The sequence below is a fragment of the Crocuta crocuta genome, unplaced genomic scaffold (assembly GCF_008692635.1).
Source record: "Crocuta crocuta isolate KB4526 unplaced genomic scaffold, BGI_CrCroc_1.0 scaffold409, whole genome shotgun sequence".
In the NCBI taxonomy this organism is placed as follows: domain Eukaryota; kingdom Metazoa; phylum Chordata; class Mammalia; order Carnivora; family Hyaenidae; genus Crocuta; species Crocuta crocuta.
Genome location: NW_027528006.1, coordinates 1479984 through 1495101, shown reverse-complemented (window position 1 = coordinate 1495101; position 15118 = coordinate 1479984). Strand labels below are relative to the sequence as shown.

The window sequence follows — 15118 nt, the reverse complement described above, 5'->3', positions numbered from 1 at the left end:
AGTTTGCATTGTATTAATCAGTGATGTTGAAGCCCTTTTACAGTCTTATGGTAATAAATCAACCAGCTCCCATAAAGGCCAAAGCAGGGACTTTGCTGATGAATTGTTCTGAGGACTCATGCTCATGCGGTATAGTTGACTCATGTAGTCAATAGCAAAATGTTTTTTTTTTTTTTTTTTGGCTGAATTTAAAATAGAGGATAAAAAAGCCTTTTCAACCACACTCAGCTGTAGCATTGCTAAGGAAAAATAATCCTTCTTCTTGGGAAGAACCATAAGCAAGCCATGTGGAGAAATAATATAGTAGGATATTTATAAAAATATATATCTTATGGATTTAACTAAATAACTGTGATATGAATGAATTATTCTAAAGATGCCTTTAAATTGTAATCAAATGAAAATTTTTCCAAGCAATATTCAATTTAGATGAATTATAGGAAATTATTATTTTACCAAAAGACCATCTGGAAAGGCCAAACTTATTAATTTTATAGATAACTTTAAGATACAGTACATACTTAAAAGTTACATTAATGTTAAGTGGGCACTAAAAACCAATAAACTGAACTAAACTACTTTAAGAAAACTATAAAAAGAAAAAATATAGTAAATATTCAGTGGCTCTATGCATTCCTCAAGCATTTGATTTCAAACCTAGGCCTTGTGCTGATGCTCCTGACACCAGCCAAAATTAGCCTAGATAACTCAAAATAGATATGGAATCGAGAGGCCTTCCTTAAGAACACTCGGCGTTAAATGTATTGGTATATTGAAAAGTAAAATGCTTCTGTTAATCTCCACATTAGCAGCAGGAACAATCACCACCAAATAATGGTTTAAGTAATTTATTATAAGAGAGATAATAGGAAAAAGTGTAATATATTTAATATTTAAATTCTGAACAAGCATTTACTAGTACATATTTCTAGAAAACAGAACTGTTTAGGAAGGGAGGAAAGCAAATTTTTAAAAAACTGAATCTCCTAGAATCATTTTAAGCCTGGAGATTTGATGAGTATTTCCTTAAAACTTATAGGATTTCTTTACACATTTAAAGGAGACTCAATAAAATGCTAACTAGGGTTGTGTGTGTGTGCATGTGTTTAATATCCTTTTAGCTCATTAGGAAGGAAAAAAAGGGAGGAAGGGTGGAGGGAAATGGGGGTGACAGAAAGAAAAGAAAAAGACAGGGGGAGGAAAGGAATAAGAGAAGGAAATGCATAGTGTATCTATCCTTCACTAAATTAAATTAACCAAACAGAGGAAAGGAGGTTAAGAAAGAATGTACATGATCAAAATAATCAAAGGATGGTAATAGCTTCTGCTTTTGCAGAGACCAAATTTCATAAACATAAGGATTTATTATATTTACCAAGTAGGAACATTTACAAAACCACATGAAGGACATGAATCTGTGAGTATAGAGGGAATATAGGGAGGGGTGTAAGAGCGAACCATCTTAAATCATGCCAATACTGAAGCAAGCCATTCTGCAGTTGATGGGGCCTTGGAGATAATATTCATATTTTGTCAGAGCAGCTACCCACACTTCACAATTTTCTGGAAAAGTAGAGAATAATTTCTCATGTATCCTGGGAAATTAATGTAAAGCAAAGCCCAAAATAATTAATATGGCAACAGACTACGTGTCCCAAATACCAGCATGGATATTGTGGTTCATGAATCTATCACAAAAAAGGGTTTTTCATGAAGATAATTATCCAACTCAATGACTAGTCTTTATTATGAGATTGAGACCTTTAAGGTTTTGGTTTAATGACAGAAAAAGTAAAATACTTTGATTTTCCTTTTTTGTTTGCTCCACAGGAGAGTGCTATGGATTGTATTTTGGAGTGTGTCCTTATTTGAGGGCCCCAAAACAGGCAACCCTTTGTGCACCTCCATATTATTTTTAAATTTGGTGGATCCCTAAAACCCCCAAGTCTTGGAGTCACTGATAGGTACAGAACACCAGAGCCCATTCTCACAGTCCAGGGGAGGTACTAACAGATCCCTAGATGGATGATTTAAAAGCTCTGAGTTGAGTGGGCTAAACAAATGAAAAAAATAAATAAACTTGAGAGACTGTTATGACTTACAGATAACCTGGAGCCCATCTTTCAAACTAAGATTTGTGCTTTAATCTAGGGGAGGGAGGCTGGATGGCGAATGGATTGAGAAATGCGAAGTCTACCACTGGAAAGACTGGGAAGCTCCATTTTTAAGGTCACCACTTAGCATTCAGAGAAAAGTATACGATTTTCCTTCAGGTCATTATGTTTAGTCTTGTAACTCTAAATACTTGGATATTTAGAGTTCTCAAAATATAATGCTGAAATTATTACTCTATAAATTATTAGTACTGACCTTTAAAATGAAATGTACCCCTTTGTTCCTTTTTCTCTCCAAAGAAACAAGAATAGCTTCCCATTTGTTTGCTATTAATGATGGTAAACCTAAAGAGAATTTATTAATATAGGCTTAGTTCTCAAAACACTTCTTGATCAAATTGAAAAAGACTCAGCATTTAGTCAAAATTCTAAAATAGAAACAATTCTAACAATTATATAAATATTCAAAATAGAATATTAGCATAACTTTCAAGAGACAGCAAAGGAAAGAATGCCCCATCAGCAAAGATGTTTAGAAGTTAACCTATTTCCCCTAGCCATGCAGGTTAAAATGTGGTATACTCACAGGTACTGGGCATACACGATGCTTCCTGTTACATTGATGAGATAATTCTCAAGTAGTTCATCACCTTTTTTCCATGTCACATTTACTGAATTCATATCCCTAGATGCTGTGAATTGGCATATGAGTTCTATATTAGAAGGTCTTTCTAAAGTGATATTTTTTTCCACTGGTACACAGGAATGTTCTATTAGCCACAAAAGAAAACAAAAAGTTGTAAAGTTACCTTTATGGGAGATCCAATACATATAAAGCAGTTTTAAGTCATCAATAACAATGCTCTATCAACAGTTTCTCTTTTTTTAATGTTTATTTATTTTTGAGAGAGAGAGAGAGAGCATGAGCAGGGGGAGAGCAGAGAGAGAGAGGGAGACACAGAATCTGAAGCAGGCCCCAGGCTCTGAGCTGTCAGCACAGAGCCCTATTGGGACTTGAAACCATGAACCATGAGACCAAGAACTGAACCGAAGTCAGATGCTGAAGTGACTGAACCCTCAAGTGGCCCAACAGTTTCTTAATGTAACATTCTTTTGAAGAATTATTCCTCTGTCAACATTGATTTGGTTCCCTTTATTATTCTCTTTCATTGTCACAGCTGAAGAAAGCGTTTGTTACATTAACCGAATAGCAAAAGCCTAAGGCTATAATCTTAATCTTCTTAAAATCTAGCTTAAAATCCCTAGACAAGGATACAGGGAATGAGCACTGTATAAAGGAGTGCCATATGCTGATAGCACAGAAACAGTCCAACTGTAAAAACAAAGGAAACCTAAGGTAGAAAATGAAGTAACTGTTTTGACTCCTTTCAGGAATCGTGTTATTTGTAGTTCTTACAAGAACGTATCCAACAAATAAATGAAGAAACTCTAGAAATCTGACACAATGATGTTGCAGATTTGGGCATTCTACATGAACTGCTGCAACCCTCCTAAACACTGAACTGTGTGTCCCTTCACCACTTCCTAAGCTGTACTTTTGTCCAAAAATATAAAATAAAATAAAGGGGGAGGAAGTCCTGAAACTAAGTCTCTAGATCCAACTACCAATTTACAGGAAATATAGAGGATGGGGAAAACATGTTAAACTGCACCCCATGAAACTGATCAACAGAATCTAAGTGTGAGAAGACTACAAGATGAATGATCTGGTTCTTTCAACAGATAAATTAGAAAAGGGAAAGAAATGAACCTAAAATTGAAAAGATACTTTAAAAACCCGCTTTGAAAAAAGGAAGTAAAACTGAACTATAACATTGAGGGATGTACACCTGCGTAATAAAACAATTTTGAAAAGCAAGGCTGTGACCATATAAAAATCAGAATAGTGGTAGTTACTCTTAAAGGGAAGTAAAGGGTTGTGTTTGGGGGAGGGCACTGCATTATATGCATGAGACGTTTCTCGGTCTCATGCTCAATAGTGTAGTATCATTAAAAGCAGAATGCAGAGCCAAAAATGTGGAAAGGAAAAAAGAGAACCTAAACAGCATAACATCACTTTTAATTACATTTAAAACTTTACAAAAATGCTTCCTTAAGCAATGACCAGGTGCAAAGTTAGCAAACAGTGAAGCACACAGAGCTAGTGTGAAGTGCTTCGTGAGCACAAGCTTGAAATAACTGCTCACAGAATTACAAGAGTGCTGAGTAAAAAACAAAAACAAAAACACCTAGGGATAGACAGATCTTAACAAGATTCGATTATCTAGGGAAAAAATTGAGTCAGTCAAACTCAAGGAGTTTACATGTTTTGGTGCATTTGCTGAGCACACCAAAAATAAGACCAGGTACTCATAGCAGGAGAAAGTGTTTTAAGAATTTTTATATTTGGTCCTAAGCTTCTGTTTTCTGTAAACTCTTCCTCTTCACCTTTAGCTCTGGGGTACCCTTGAAAGTTAGTCCTGTCTGTCTGTCAAATGAAAAAATTTACTTCACTAGTCAATTTCATGAAGGAATCTTCTACACAGTCTCTACCTTCCCCCATTATAGCATATTCTGGTATCCTACCACATTACCATGTTATCATAGGTTAGAAATGGCCTTATTTGTTTAGCCTGACTACCACTTTTCACATTTCATGTTTTATTTGATATCCCCAAAATATCAGACATCACCAAAAACTACACACGCCTTGAAATTCCCTTTCCCTTGCTCCTATTTCAGGATTCTAACACTTTGCTGGCCACACCAACTCCTCCAACTACCCATAAATATGGTATCCCTTGGGACTTTGCTCTCTGGCCTTACTTCTCAACTTGACACTCCCCTGTTGGATTCAACTATTATTTCTAATATCCTTTATTCACAAAACTCTTGGCTCCATTGCAGTTCCTTCCTGATCCCCAGGTCCATAGCTCTGGGTATCTACTGAGCAGCTAAACCTAGATATCCCACAGCTACTTGGAACTCAATATCCAAGGGAGATGGATTAGCCTTCTCTTCCCCTGACTGGTAACACTGAATCACATAGGGAGAATTCAGTTGATTCCACCTCTGAAATGTAAGTCAAATTTGCCCAGTTGTTTCCAACCACTTTTAATGTATACCTTTGAGGTGATTCAGGACACACTGCCCTCAAAATATGTCATCTTGGTATATTGATTTTTTTTCAACATTTTAAATGTTTTTTATTTATTTCTGAGAGAGAGAGACAGAAGAGTGTGAGCGGGGGAGAGGAAAGAGAGACACACAGAATCCAAAACAGGCTCAGAGCCTGACACGGGACTCAACCTCACAAACCACAAGATCAGGAGCTGAGCCAAAGTTGGACACTTAACTGACTGAGAAGCCCAGGTGCCCTGGGATATTGAATATTCTACACTGAAGGAGTATGAGGAAATCGCAGCAGCAGGAAAGTCACTCTGACTTTCCCGCTGCCCTTCTCCACCGAAACAGGTCATAAAACCTTCATTTGAGACGTTCCCTCACCACACCTGCAGGAAAGAAGTATCCTTATCTCTGAAGACAAAGGCAGGCAGAGACGAATCCCAACAAACAAGCCTTGCTAAATTTCTCCATTTATTATACTTTATACTCTGACCTATCATATTTCCCCATGATTGTCAACTCTTCATCAAACCTAGCATAAAAATACTCAGATTTAACTGCTTATTTGTGTCTTCATTTCCTTCTGAAGGATGCTGTGTTACATAAAACTTACATCAAATAAATTTGTATGCTTCTCTCCTGCTAATCGGTCTTTGCCGGTTTAATTTTCAGGCCCGGTCTCTCCTATACTTTTTTCTTCCTCTCCTATAACTCTATTACCTTTCACCAAGACCAGACAAATGGCCTCCTAACTTCTCTTGGCTACATTTTCTCTTCCTCCATGTACTTTCTATAACAACACCAAAGTTGTCCTTCTAAAGCAAAATTCAGATTATTTAACTGCCCTGATGTCATCGGCAAAAAAAATGTCATTTTTATTTCTTTTAACTGTGGTATAACAACACTTAACATGAGATCTATCATCTTAACAGAGTGTACCACACACAAAGTATAGTTATCAAGAAGCACAATGTCATACAATAAATCTCTAGAACTTATTCATCTTGCGTAACTGAAACTTACTTAACACCTCCGGCGAATACCTCCTCAGTCTGCCTCATCCAATGCCTGGCAACCACCATTCCATTCTTTGCTTCTATGAACTTAACTATTTTAAGGCTCTGATCACAATAGCCAAGATGTGGAAACAATCCTAAAACCCACTGATGGATGAAGAGCCCTGAAAAATGTAGTCTATACATAGAGGGGGACATCACTCACTTAAAAGAGATGGATATTGGCAACATGCAACAACACGGACGGATGGACCCCAAGGACATCAACCACAAGTAAACTAAGCCAGCCATGGAAGGACAAAGAGTGAACGACCGTACCCATCTAGAAGGGTCTGCATTGCTGCGCCTCTGCTCATGGCAGTTAGCTCTTTGCTGGTCCTGCATGGATCCTTAGAAAGCTGAACTAGTTTGGTTTATCCCTTAGCTGCCGTATGACAGGAGATCTTAACTTACAGAAAGGGAAGGAGCCACAGAAGGTCAAAATGTCTACGGCGTGTCTATAGAACATTCCTTCACATCTTCTAAAACTCTGCTCACTTGTTGCTTCAGGACAGTGTCTTTGGAGATTTGAGTCTTCCCCCCAGGGGTGAGACAAGTGTCTCTGCTGGTCTCTGACCAGCTGGAGTTTAAGCGGGGAAGGCCCCCCTGCTCAGAAGGAGGAGACCCGGGCCGTGGAGCTGCAGGCCACGGAGCTGCCAGAGGCTCTAGAGGCTGGAACACCCCGAGAAGGCTATTTTGACCCTTGCGTTATTTCTCTGGCACCTCGTAGGGCTGAAGACAGACCATTTTTCTTGCGGGAGGACTGGAGAGGACACGACAGCATTACCCCTCCTAGAAGGAGGCCTTAATATTCCAGAAGGTGACTCCAGGACAACATACTCTTTTCAGTGATGTGGCTCACTGGAGCCTTCTAACTTATCCGGAAGTTAGAATATGGATTCTCACCCCCTTTTCACAAGGTAGCAGCCCACTGTCAGGTTCCTTGCCTGAGGCTGCTCACAGGGCAATACAAAGTATCTTTATGTTGGACACCTCAGTTTCCTCATTTGTAAAATGGCACAACACATATTTCCTGAGACTGCATAAAGGATTAAATGAGCACTCATAGGGGAAATATCAGTAATATATTAATTGCTGAATAATTCCCCACTTCACGTCCTCTCACCATTTATCTCATCGGGGAATGTAACAAAAGCTATCATGTATTGCCTAAGTTACATATTTTTCATATCATTCCATTTTTTACAACAGTTCTATGACATAAGTACCATTTTTATCATTCCTACTTCATAGATGAGGAAGCTGAGGCATAGAAAGGTTACCCATCTTTCCCTAGATCACATATCGAGACAATGACGTATGTTAATACAAAATTAGGCGTGGCTGAGTCCAGATTCGTACAACCAGTGATGTGTACTGACTCTCAAAGATATGACATTCTCATGACAATGGAATTAGCTTTCATCGCTTTCAAACTACTGAACTGTGATCTTAAATGAAAGAAAATATGAATCAAAGATGAAATAAACTTATAATGCAGCAACATGGCAATGTGATGATAGACGGTGTGGTCAACATATTTTAAACATTCACACTTTCATCTGAATGCTCCAGTAGACTTTCTTTGTGTCAGGCCATTTTCCAAGCCCTCATTGTCGCCTCCTTGCTTCTTGTAATACTCTGCAGATGCTTCTGCACCTTGCTTTCCTATCAGAAGATCAAAAATGTGTAAAAAGTTTTGCCTCTATCTTTGAAATATTTTGTAATTAGCCAACAAATATGTCCACCGAACTCAATGGACATTGTTTCAACTTCCCCAAAACCACAACTGCAATGCTTTTCTGCTATTTTGTAGTGTTGCAAAAACATCCATGACATCAAACATCTCTAAGTCTATACCTGTTTGCTCAGGGTCTGAACAATATTTTTAAAAAAACTGTCCTTAAAGTCATACGGTAACTTATACTTGTCTCTTATTTTCCTAATTCTTTTTTACTTTCCTAATTAAAAACTTTTAAGTATATGGACATTTAAGCAATTTGAAATCTTCAGAGAAATGACAGCAGTAGGACCTTAATGGGTCCACTTAGGAATCCTATCACTTGAAATAAAAGTCTACTTTGTTTCTTTGTAATGGAGAAAGCAAATTAAAATTTCTTGCATAGGACAGGGACAGTGTTTCCAAACACGCTTTAAAAGCAGAAATTTTTATTTGTAAGAGTTAATGTGCCAGAACATAAAAAACTGGAAAAATGGAACAATTCTGGCTGAGGCAGACATGGGAAATATGGAGCTCTCCTTTATTTTACTGTAGAAGTCAACGAAGTCCCATGTTACATCCTAAAATGTAGATGGAACATTTAGAATCCTTAGAGAAATAGTCAGAAAGCCACTCTAACATGAGGCCAACATCCCTACATGAAAGTGAAGCAATCCTTCCTATTTTTAACATGTTGTTGCTCCATTTATGTGATGCTTCTTACCATACAAAGTTTAACTGACTTTATAAAACAACTCCTCTGAATAAGAATAAAATATGGTGTCTTAAACTTAATATTCAAAATTTGTACAGTAACACAAGAAAATTGCTCCTTCCTTCTTGCAATTGTCAGCTCCTCCCAAATTAAATTTCATATTGAAGTGAAGAATCATGATCATCTTTTTTCAGCATCTGTTATTTACATGCCATATGATCAGCACAATACTTATGTGATAGAGTCTAAAATATGTGTGGTTCCTCAATGAGGTACCACCTCACACCCGTCAGAACGGCTAACATTAACAAATAAGGCAACAACAGATGCTGGTGAGGATGAGGAGAAAGAGGATCTCTTTTGCTCTGCTGGTGGGAATGCAAACTGCTGCAGCCCCTCTGGAAAACAGTATGAAAGTTCCTCAAAAAATTAAAAACAGAACTACCCTACCACCCAGCAATTGCACTACTAGGTATTTATCCAAGAAATACAGGCATGCTGTTTTGAAGGCGTATATGCACCCCAACGTTTATAGCCAACACTATCAACAATAACCAAAAGTATGTAAAGAGCCCAAATGTCCCTTGACAGATAAATGGATAAAGAAGATGTGGTATATATGTACAATGGAGTATTATTCGGCAATCAAGAAGAACAAAGTCTTGCCATTTGCAACTACATGGATGGAACTGGAGGGTATTATGCTAAGTGAAATAAGCCAGTCAGAGAAACAATCATATGACTACATTCATATGTGGAATTTAAGATACAAAACAGATGAACATAAAGGAAGGAAAGCAAAAATAATATAAAAACAGAGAGGGGGACAAAACATAAGAGACTCTTAAATATGGAAAACAAACTGAGGGTTGTGGGAGGGGTTGTGGGTGGGGAGGATGGGATAACTGGTAAGGGTCATTAAGGAAGACATTTGTTGGGATGAGCACTGGGTGTTATATATAGGGGATGAATCACTGGAATCCACTCCTGTAATCATTATTGAACTATATGCTAAATAACTTGGATGTAAATTAAAAAATAGAAATTAAAAAATTAATAAAATACATGTGGTTCCTGAATCCCATAAGCTTAGGACAGAAATTCATCAACGTGCACAAGAAACCCAAACAGATATAAGCCTAACCTGAATATAAAAGTATATATTTAAAAAGTATATAATAAAAGCATGTATGTGTGTATGTATATGTATGTCTATACACACACACACACACACACACACACAGTCTCTAAGTCTTCCCTTTTGAATCCCCAAAACCTAGGAACTATGTGACTGGTGTTATATAAGCACAGCTTATTCTCAAAATTTTTGGAATTTCATGCAGGCAGCATCAAAAGAAAGGGAAATATTAGAAAATGTAGCTGGCTTCTACACAAATGAAGCCAGGTTTACCGACCATAATTCAAAGATTCAGCAGTATGACGGAAAATGTTCTAAAATTAGCCAAGAAAAGATGCTAGCTAGTCTTCATTAAACAAAGTTCCTGCTGGTCACTTAGTACCAGGCATACTGGTTATTTCTCTACTTCCTAAACTTCTTTAAAATCGTTTCAAAGAACAATGTAAAAGGGACATAGTTCCATTTGAATATTAGAAAGGCACATTTCTTCATGTTTTCAACAATGTAGCATTTAATTTGAGGGTATAGCATTGAGTAATAATCCATCAATTCAATACCTTTTTGTACAACCTAAGGAATAGGACAGTACTGCAACAACTCTTCATATCAGTTACAGGGAAAACGCAACCAACTGTTTTAGTAATAAAACAGGTTACTATTATTTCCAAATAATTAACACAAAATTAGTCCAACACTGTAGTAGTAGACTATTTTTTTATGTCTTTATTTTATTTTGAGAGACAGAGAGTGAGTAGGGGTGGGGCAGAGAGAAAGAGGGAGACACAGAATCTGAAGCAGGCTCCAGGGTATGAGCAAGTTGTCAGCACAGAGCCTGACGCGGGGCTAGAACCCATGGACTGTGAGATCATGACCTGAGCTGAAGTCGGAAGCTCAACCGACTGAGCCACCCAGGCGCCCCAGTAGTAGACTATCAAATTTTTAGATAACCAGAATCAGAATACCATTCCCCTCTGTGTATGTTTTAATGAGAGGCAAAGCCCCCTTAGTCACTATGTAAGCTGAAAAACCAGATATTCCTAAAGGAAAAACCAGATGCCTCAAGGAAATGAAATCAGGAACTTAAAGAGGTATCTGCACTGCCATGCTCACTGCAGTATTGTTCACAATAGCCAAGACAAGCCATAGAAAGAAGGATGGATAAAAGAAGATGGAACATTATTCAGCTGTGAGAAAGAAGGAAATTCTCTCTACCTTTACAATAACATGGATGACTCTAGAAGACATTATGCTAAGTGAAATAAGCCAGACAGGAAGAGACAAATACTGTATGGTTTCACTGTTATGTGGAATCTAAAAATAGAAAGAAAAAAGTTGAACTTGTAGAAGCAGTCTAGAAGGATGGTTACCGCAGACTGGGGGAGTGGGGGAAATGAGGAGATGCTGATCAAAAGGTACCAAACTGCAATTCTGTAGGGTAAGACTAGAGAGCTAATATACAGGCATGAAGACTACACTTAATAATACTGTTGAACACTGGAAATATGCTAAGACAGCACATTTCAGGTGCACTCATCATACAAAAAACCAGTATCTTTGTGAGACAATATGTTAATTTGTTGACCGTAGCAACATTTCACTATATATGTATATCAAATCATCATGTTGCATACCTTCAATACGTACAATTTTTATTTTTTTACATATTTTAAAAAGGAAAAAATTAACTGTAATAAATATCCCAAGTCGAATGAGATTTAAATCACAGGTGATAATACAATATCAGAAAATCATTAATTCCCCTCTGAATTATTCTACAGATCCAGTGAAAAATCAGTCAAAATCCAAGCAGTACTCATTGTGGAATTTGATTCCAAAAGAAATATACACAAAAGAGTGAAGATGTAGGACACTGGAACACCTTTTTTTAAAAAAAAAAGAACAAAGATATAAAGATGTATCATAATATTTCACAAAATTAATATTAATGTGTTCATGATGCTGAAATACCAAGAAATTAATGGAATAAAATAGAATTTTCTGGATTGCAACTTGGAAGACATTAGTGGTCAAGTAAGTCAACAGTTACCACCAGATTTTTTTTAGTGAATTGGAAGAAAAGGGAAATTATCAGTGTAACACACCTATCAGGTGTGGGTGTTGCTTAATGAGCATTTTGTTTAGTGTGTGTGTGTGTGTGTGTGTGTGTGTGAGCACGCGTGTGCATAGGTGGTGAATCAGGTTATAAGGAAAATTCATTTCTTACTGTACCCAACTCTATAAAATATCTGAAAAACACTGAAACAATAAAGGAACAGAATAGCACATGGGAATTTGGAATATGATTAGGGTGATGGTTCAAAGCTGTAGGGAAAAGAACTATTCAGTACAGAGTGGTGAGACAGTGGCTATCTACATAAAATAATAATTTAATAAAGTCAGTGCTCTATCACACACAGTAAATAAAACTATATTTCAAATGGACTAAAAAGTGAAGGATGAAAAACTCTTATGAAAATAGATCTATAAAAATGATAGGAGAAAACAAAAACAATGAAACTTCCTTACAATAAAAAACACCATGTAAATGTGTAAAGACAACTGGGAGATAATATTTGCAATTTCAATTACTCTACCTACTATTTCTACAATATGAAAATTCTAGACAGTCTAATCCTACTGTTCCTCAGCTGGCTCTCAGTCTTGGGGGCTACTCCATGGTATTTTATATTTCAGTCGTGGAAGTCCTCAGTAGAGATTCCATAGCTAGAGCAGGCAATGTGTCCTTCCATAAGCTTTTTTCATTTGCTTCCCTGCAGAATTAAAAACTGCCAGGGTCATGTTTGTGTGATTTTTCAGCATGCAGGCTCCTATACAATCCAAGTAATGTAAATGTACAATCTAAATCTCACTGAGGGCAGGCCCTTGACTTTGAGTACTCAGGGGTCTTTGTTTATGATGCAGAACAAGGCTAAAACCAGGCTAACATCATGGCCTGGTACTAATCCACTGTTGTTCCCCACCTTCCTCACTTCCCAGGCCACACCTTTTTTCACCTTCTGGGAGTTTTCAGTTCCACCTTTCTGGAAGGATCAGCCTTCTGGGGATTTTCAGTTCCAGCTCCCCTCCTTGCCTAGATTCAAGGCCTTGTTCTTAGATCTATGGCTCTTAGAACTCATATGCCTTGTGGACAAACATAAGGAAAACTAACACATCAGTTCACAAGCTTGATGCCTGGTCACCAGTTTTGGTTGGTAGACATTGTTTTTGCTTTTTGCGTACTTAACCTAATAGTTAAAAGAATGTTTGCGATATTTAAAATTTTCTACGTGTGGTAGGAGGATTTTCAGATTCTCTAATTTACTATATTGCTGGAAATAAAATGTTTCATTATTTTTAAAAATCAACTCATTTTTACTTATGTAATTAAAAATTAATTTAAAATGCTAAATACATATCAGAGAAACAGAAATAGTACCTCTCTGTATGTGCCTTATTGAAGATGTAGCTTTTGACTTAATTCTCAAAGACTCGGAAGATTTGAATGGAAGCAGCAGACAAGAGAAGAGATGGGATTATATCCAATTTGGTTCCTTCTCCCACTTATGCTGGGATGTCCTGTGCCGGTTCCTTACCATCATCGTCTAACTTTTTTTTTTTTTAATTTTTTAAATGTTTTATTTATTTCTGAGAGAGATAGACAGTGTGAGAAGGGGAGCATCAGAGAGAGAGGGAGATATAGAATCAGAAACAGGCTCCAGGATCTGAGCTACCTGTCAGCACAGAGCCCGATGCTGGGCTTGAACCCACGAACCGCGAGATCATGACCTGAGCCATAGTTGGCTGCCCAACCGACTGAGCCACTCAGGCGCCCCTAACTTTTTCATTAAATCCTTTACCCAATGTTAATAACTGTGTGATTATTAAATCATTTGTCTTCTCATGTTGATGGAGTGGGGGTACTGTTATACAGCTATACTTTAGGGACAGCGCAGTGTTTCTCAACTGGGTAGATTTTTGCCTCCCCAGGGGACATGTGGGTGGCACTGTGTGGAGGGAGGTTTTCAGTTGTCAGGACCTGGTGAGTGCTACTCAAATCTAGTAGGTGGAGGCCAGGGATGCTACCAAACATCCTCCAGTGCCCCCCCGCCCCGTAGCCCCACTGCTCCCACAACAAAGAATTATCCAGCTCAAAAGGTCACTATTTCTGCTAATGAAAAACCATGGTGAATGTGTGCAGCTACTGCCATTTAAATCACTACAGTGGATCCCTCTTCCATATCTTTCTCTCACTCTGAATGTTAATATTTACTTAGCTTTTCTCTGTATATCAGCAGCAGCGTCCACATAAGGTGTAAAGACTGGTAGTCTGCCCCTGGGAAACATCATACACATTTGAACCTTCTGGGAATCATTCTAGGGTCTTCTCTGCCACAAAGGGTCTGAGCAGCCAAATATAAGGGACTCATTATTCTTTTTCTTTTTCAACTAAAAAGTCCATTTCCGGGTGCCTGGATGACTTAGTCAGTTAAGCGTCTTGAGTTCGACTCAGGTCATGATCTCACGGTTCGTGGGTTTGAGGGTTTGAGCCCCATGTCGGGCTCTGNAAAAAAAAAAAAAAAAAAAAAAAAAATTAAAAAAACTTAAAAAAATTTTTAAATAAATAAATAATTTGAAATAAAATAAAATAAAAAGTCCATTTGTTTTTCTGTCTTCCTGAACACCTAACCCCTTTTCTCAATCTCATGGACCAGGTACACTACCCCTGCTGGGGTCTGAGAGTTCCTAACCCTGACTTCTTGCCTGCCTGGCTCTAGGCAACACAGTTACCTCTCCTGACCTTAATTAGTCTTCTCAAATTTCACTCCATACCTTAATCTAAATATCTATCCTATTAGTGATTGCTTTGTCTAACTCTCAGTTTCACTAGGACCCTGCCAGGACAGATGCTCACATTTCACCATGGTAAATAAAATTTGTCATCAGGGAGAACCTACCCCCAACATTACGAGGGTGGTCAAGAAAACTGCCTGCTGATGTTTAGATTTTAACCTCTTTGGTTAAACTATGACACACTGATTGAGATACCAAACACTATAAAATGCAGAGAGAAAGGAAAAAAATAAAGTAACAATAAAGAAAACACTCTGATTGCTGTAACACAAACCATGAATTTCAAATAGTGACAATGGGGAAAATTAGTGATGTAAAAAAAAAAAGTCCATTATCAAAAAAGCAGTTTTAAAAGCCCAATGATATCAGAAAGGGGGCGGAAAACCCCCTTACTCTTAG

General features: G+C 37.6%; 1 protein-coding gene across 1 annotated transcript in view; it reads right to left on the bottom strand.

The window, feature by feature from the left end:
• EMB (embigin) overlaps positions 1-15118 on the bottom strand; it is a 41686-nt gene that overhangs the window by 12097 nt on the left and 14471 nt on the right. The window contains exons 6-7 of the mRNA XM_077752888.1: positions 2701-2884; positions 2371-2459 (exon numbers count right to left, since the gene is read on the bottom strand). Of these exons, the coding sequence (XP_077609014.1) occupies positions 2371-2459; positions 2701-2884 (273 nt within the window). The remainder of the gene's footprint in view (positions 1-2370; positions 2460-2700; positions 2885-15118) is intronic.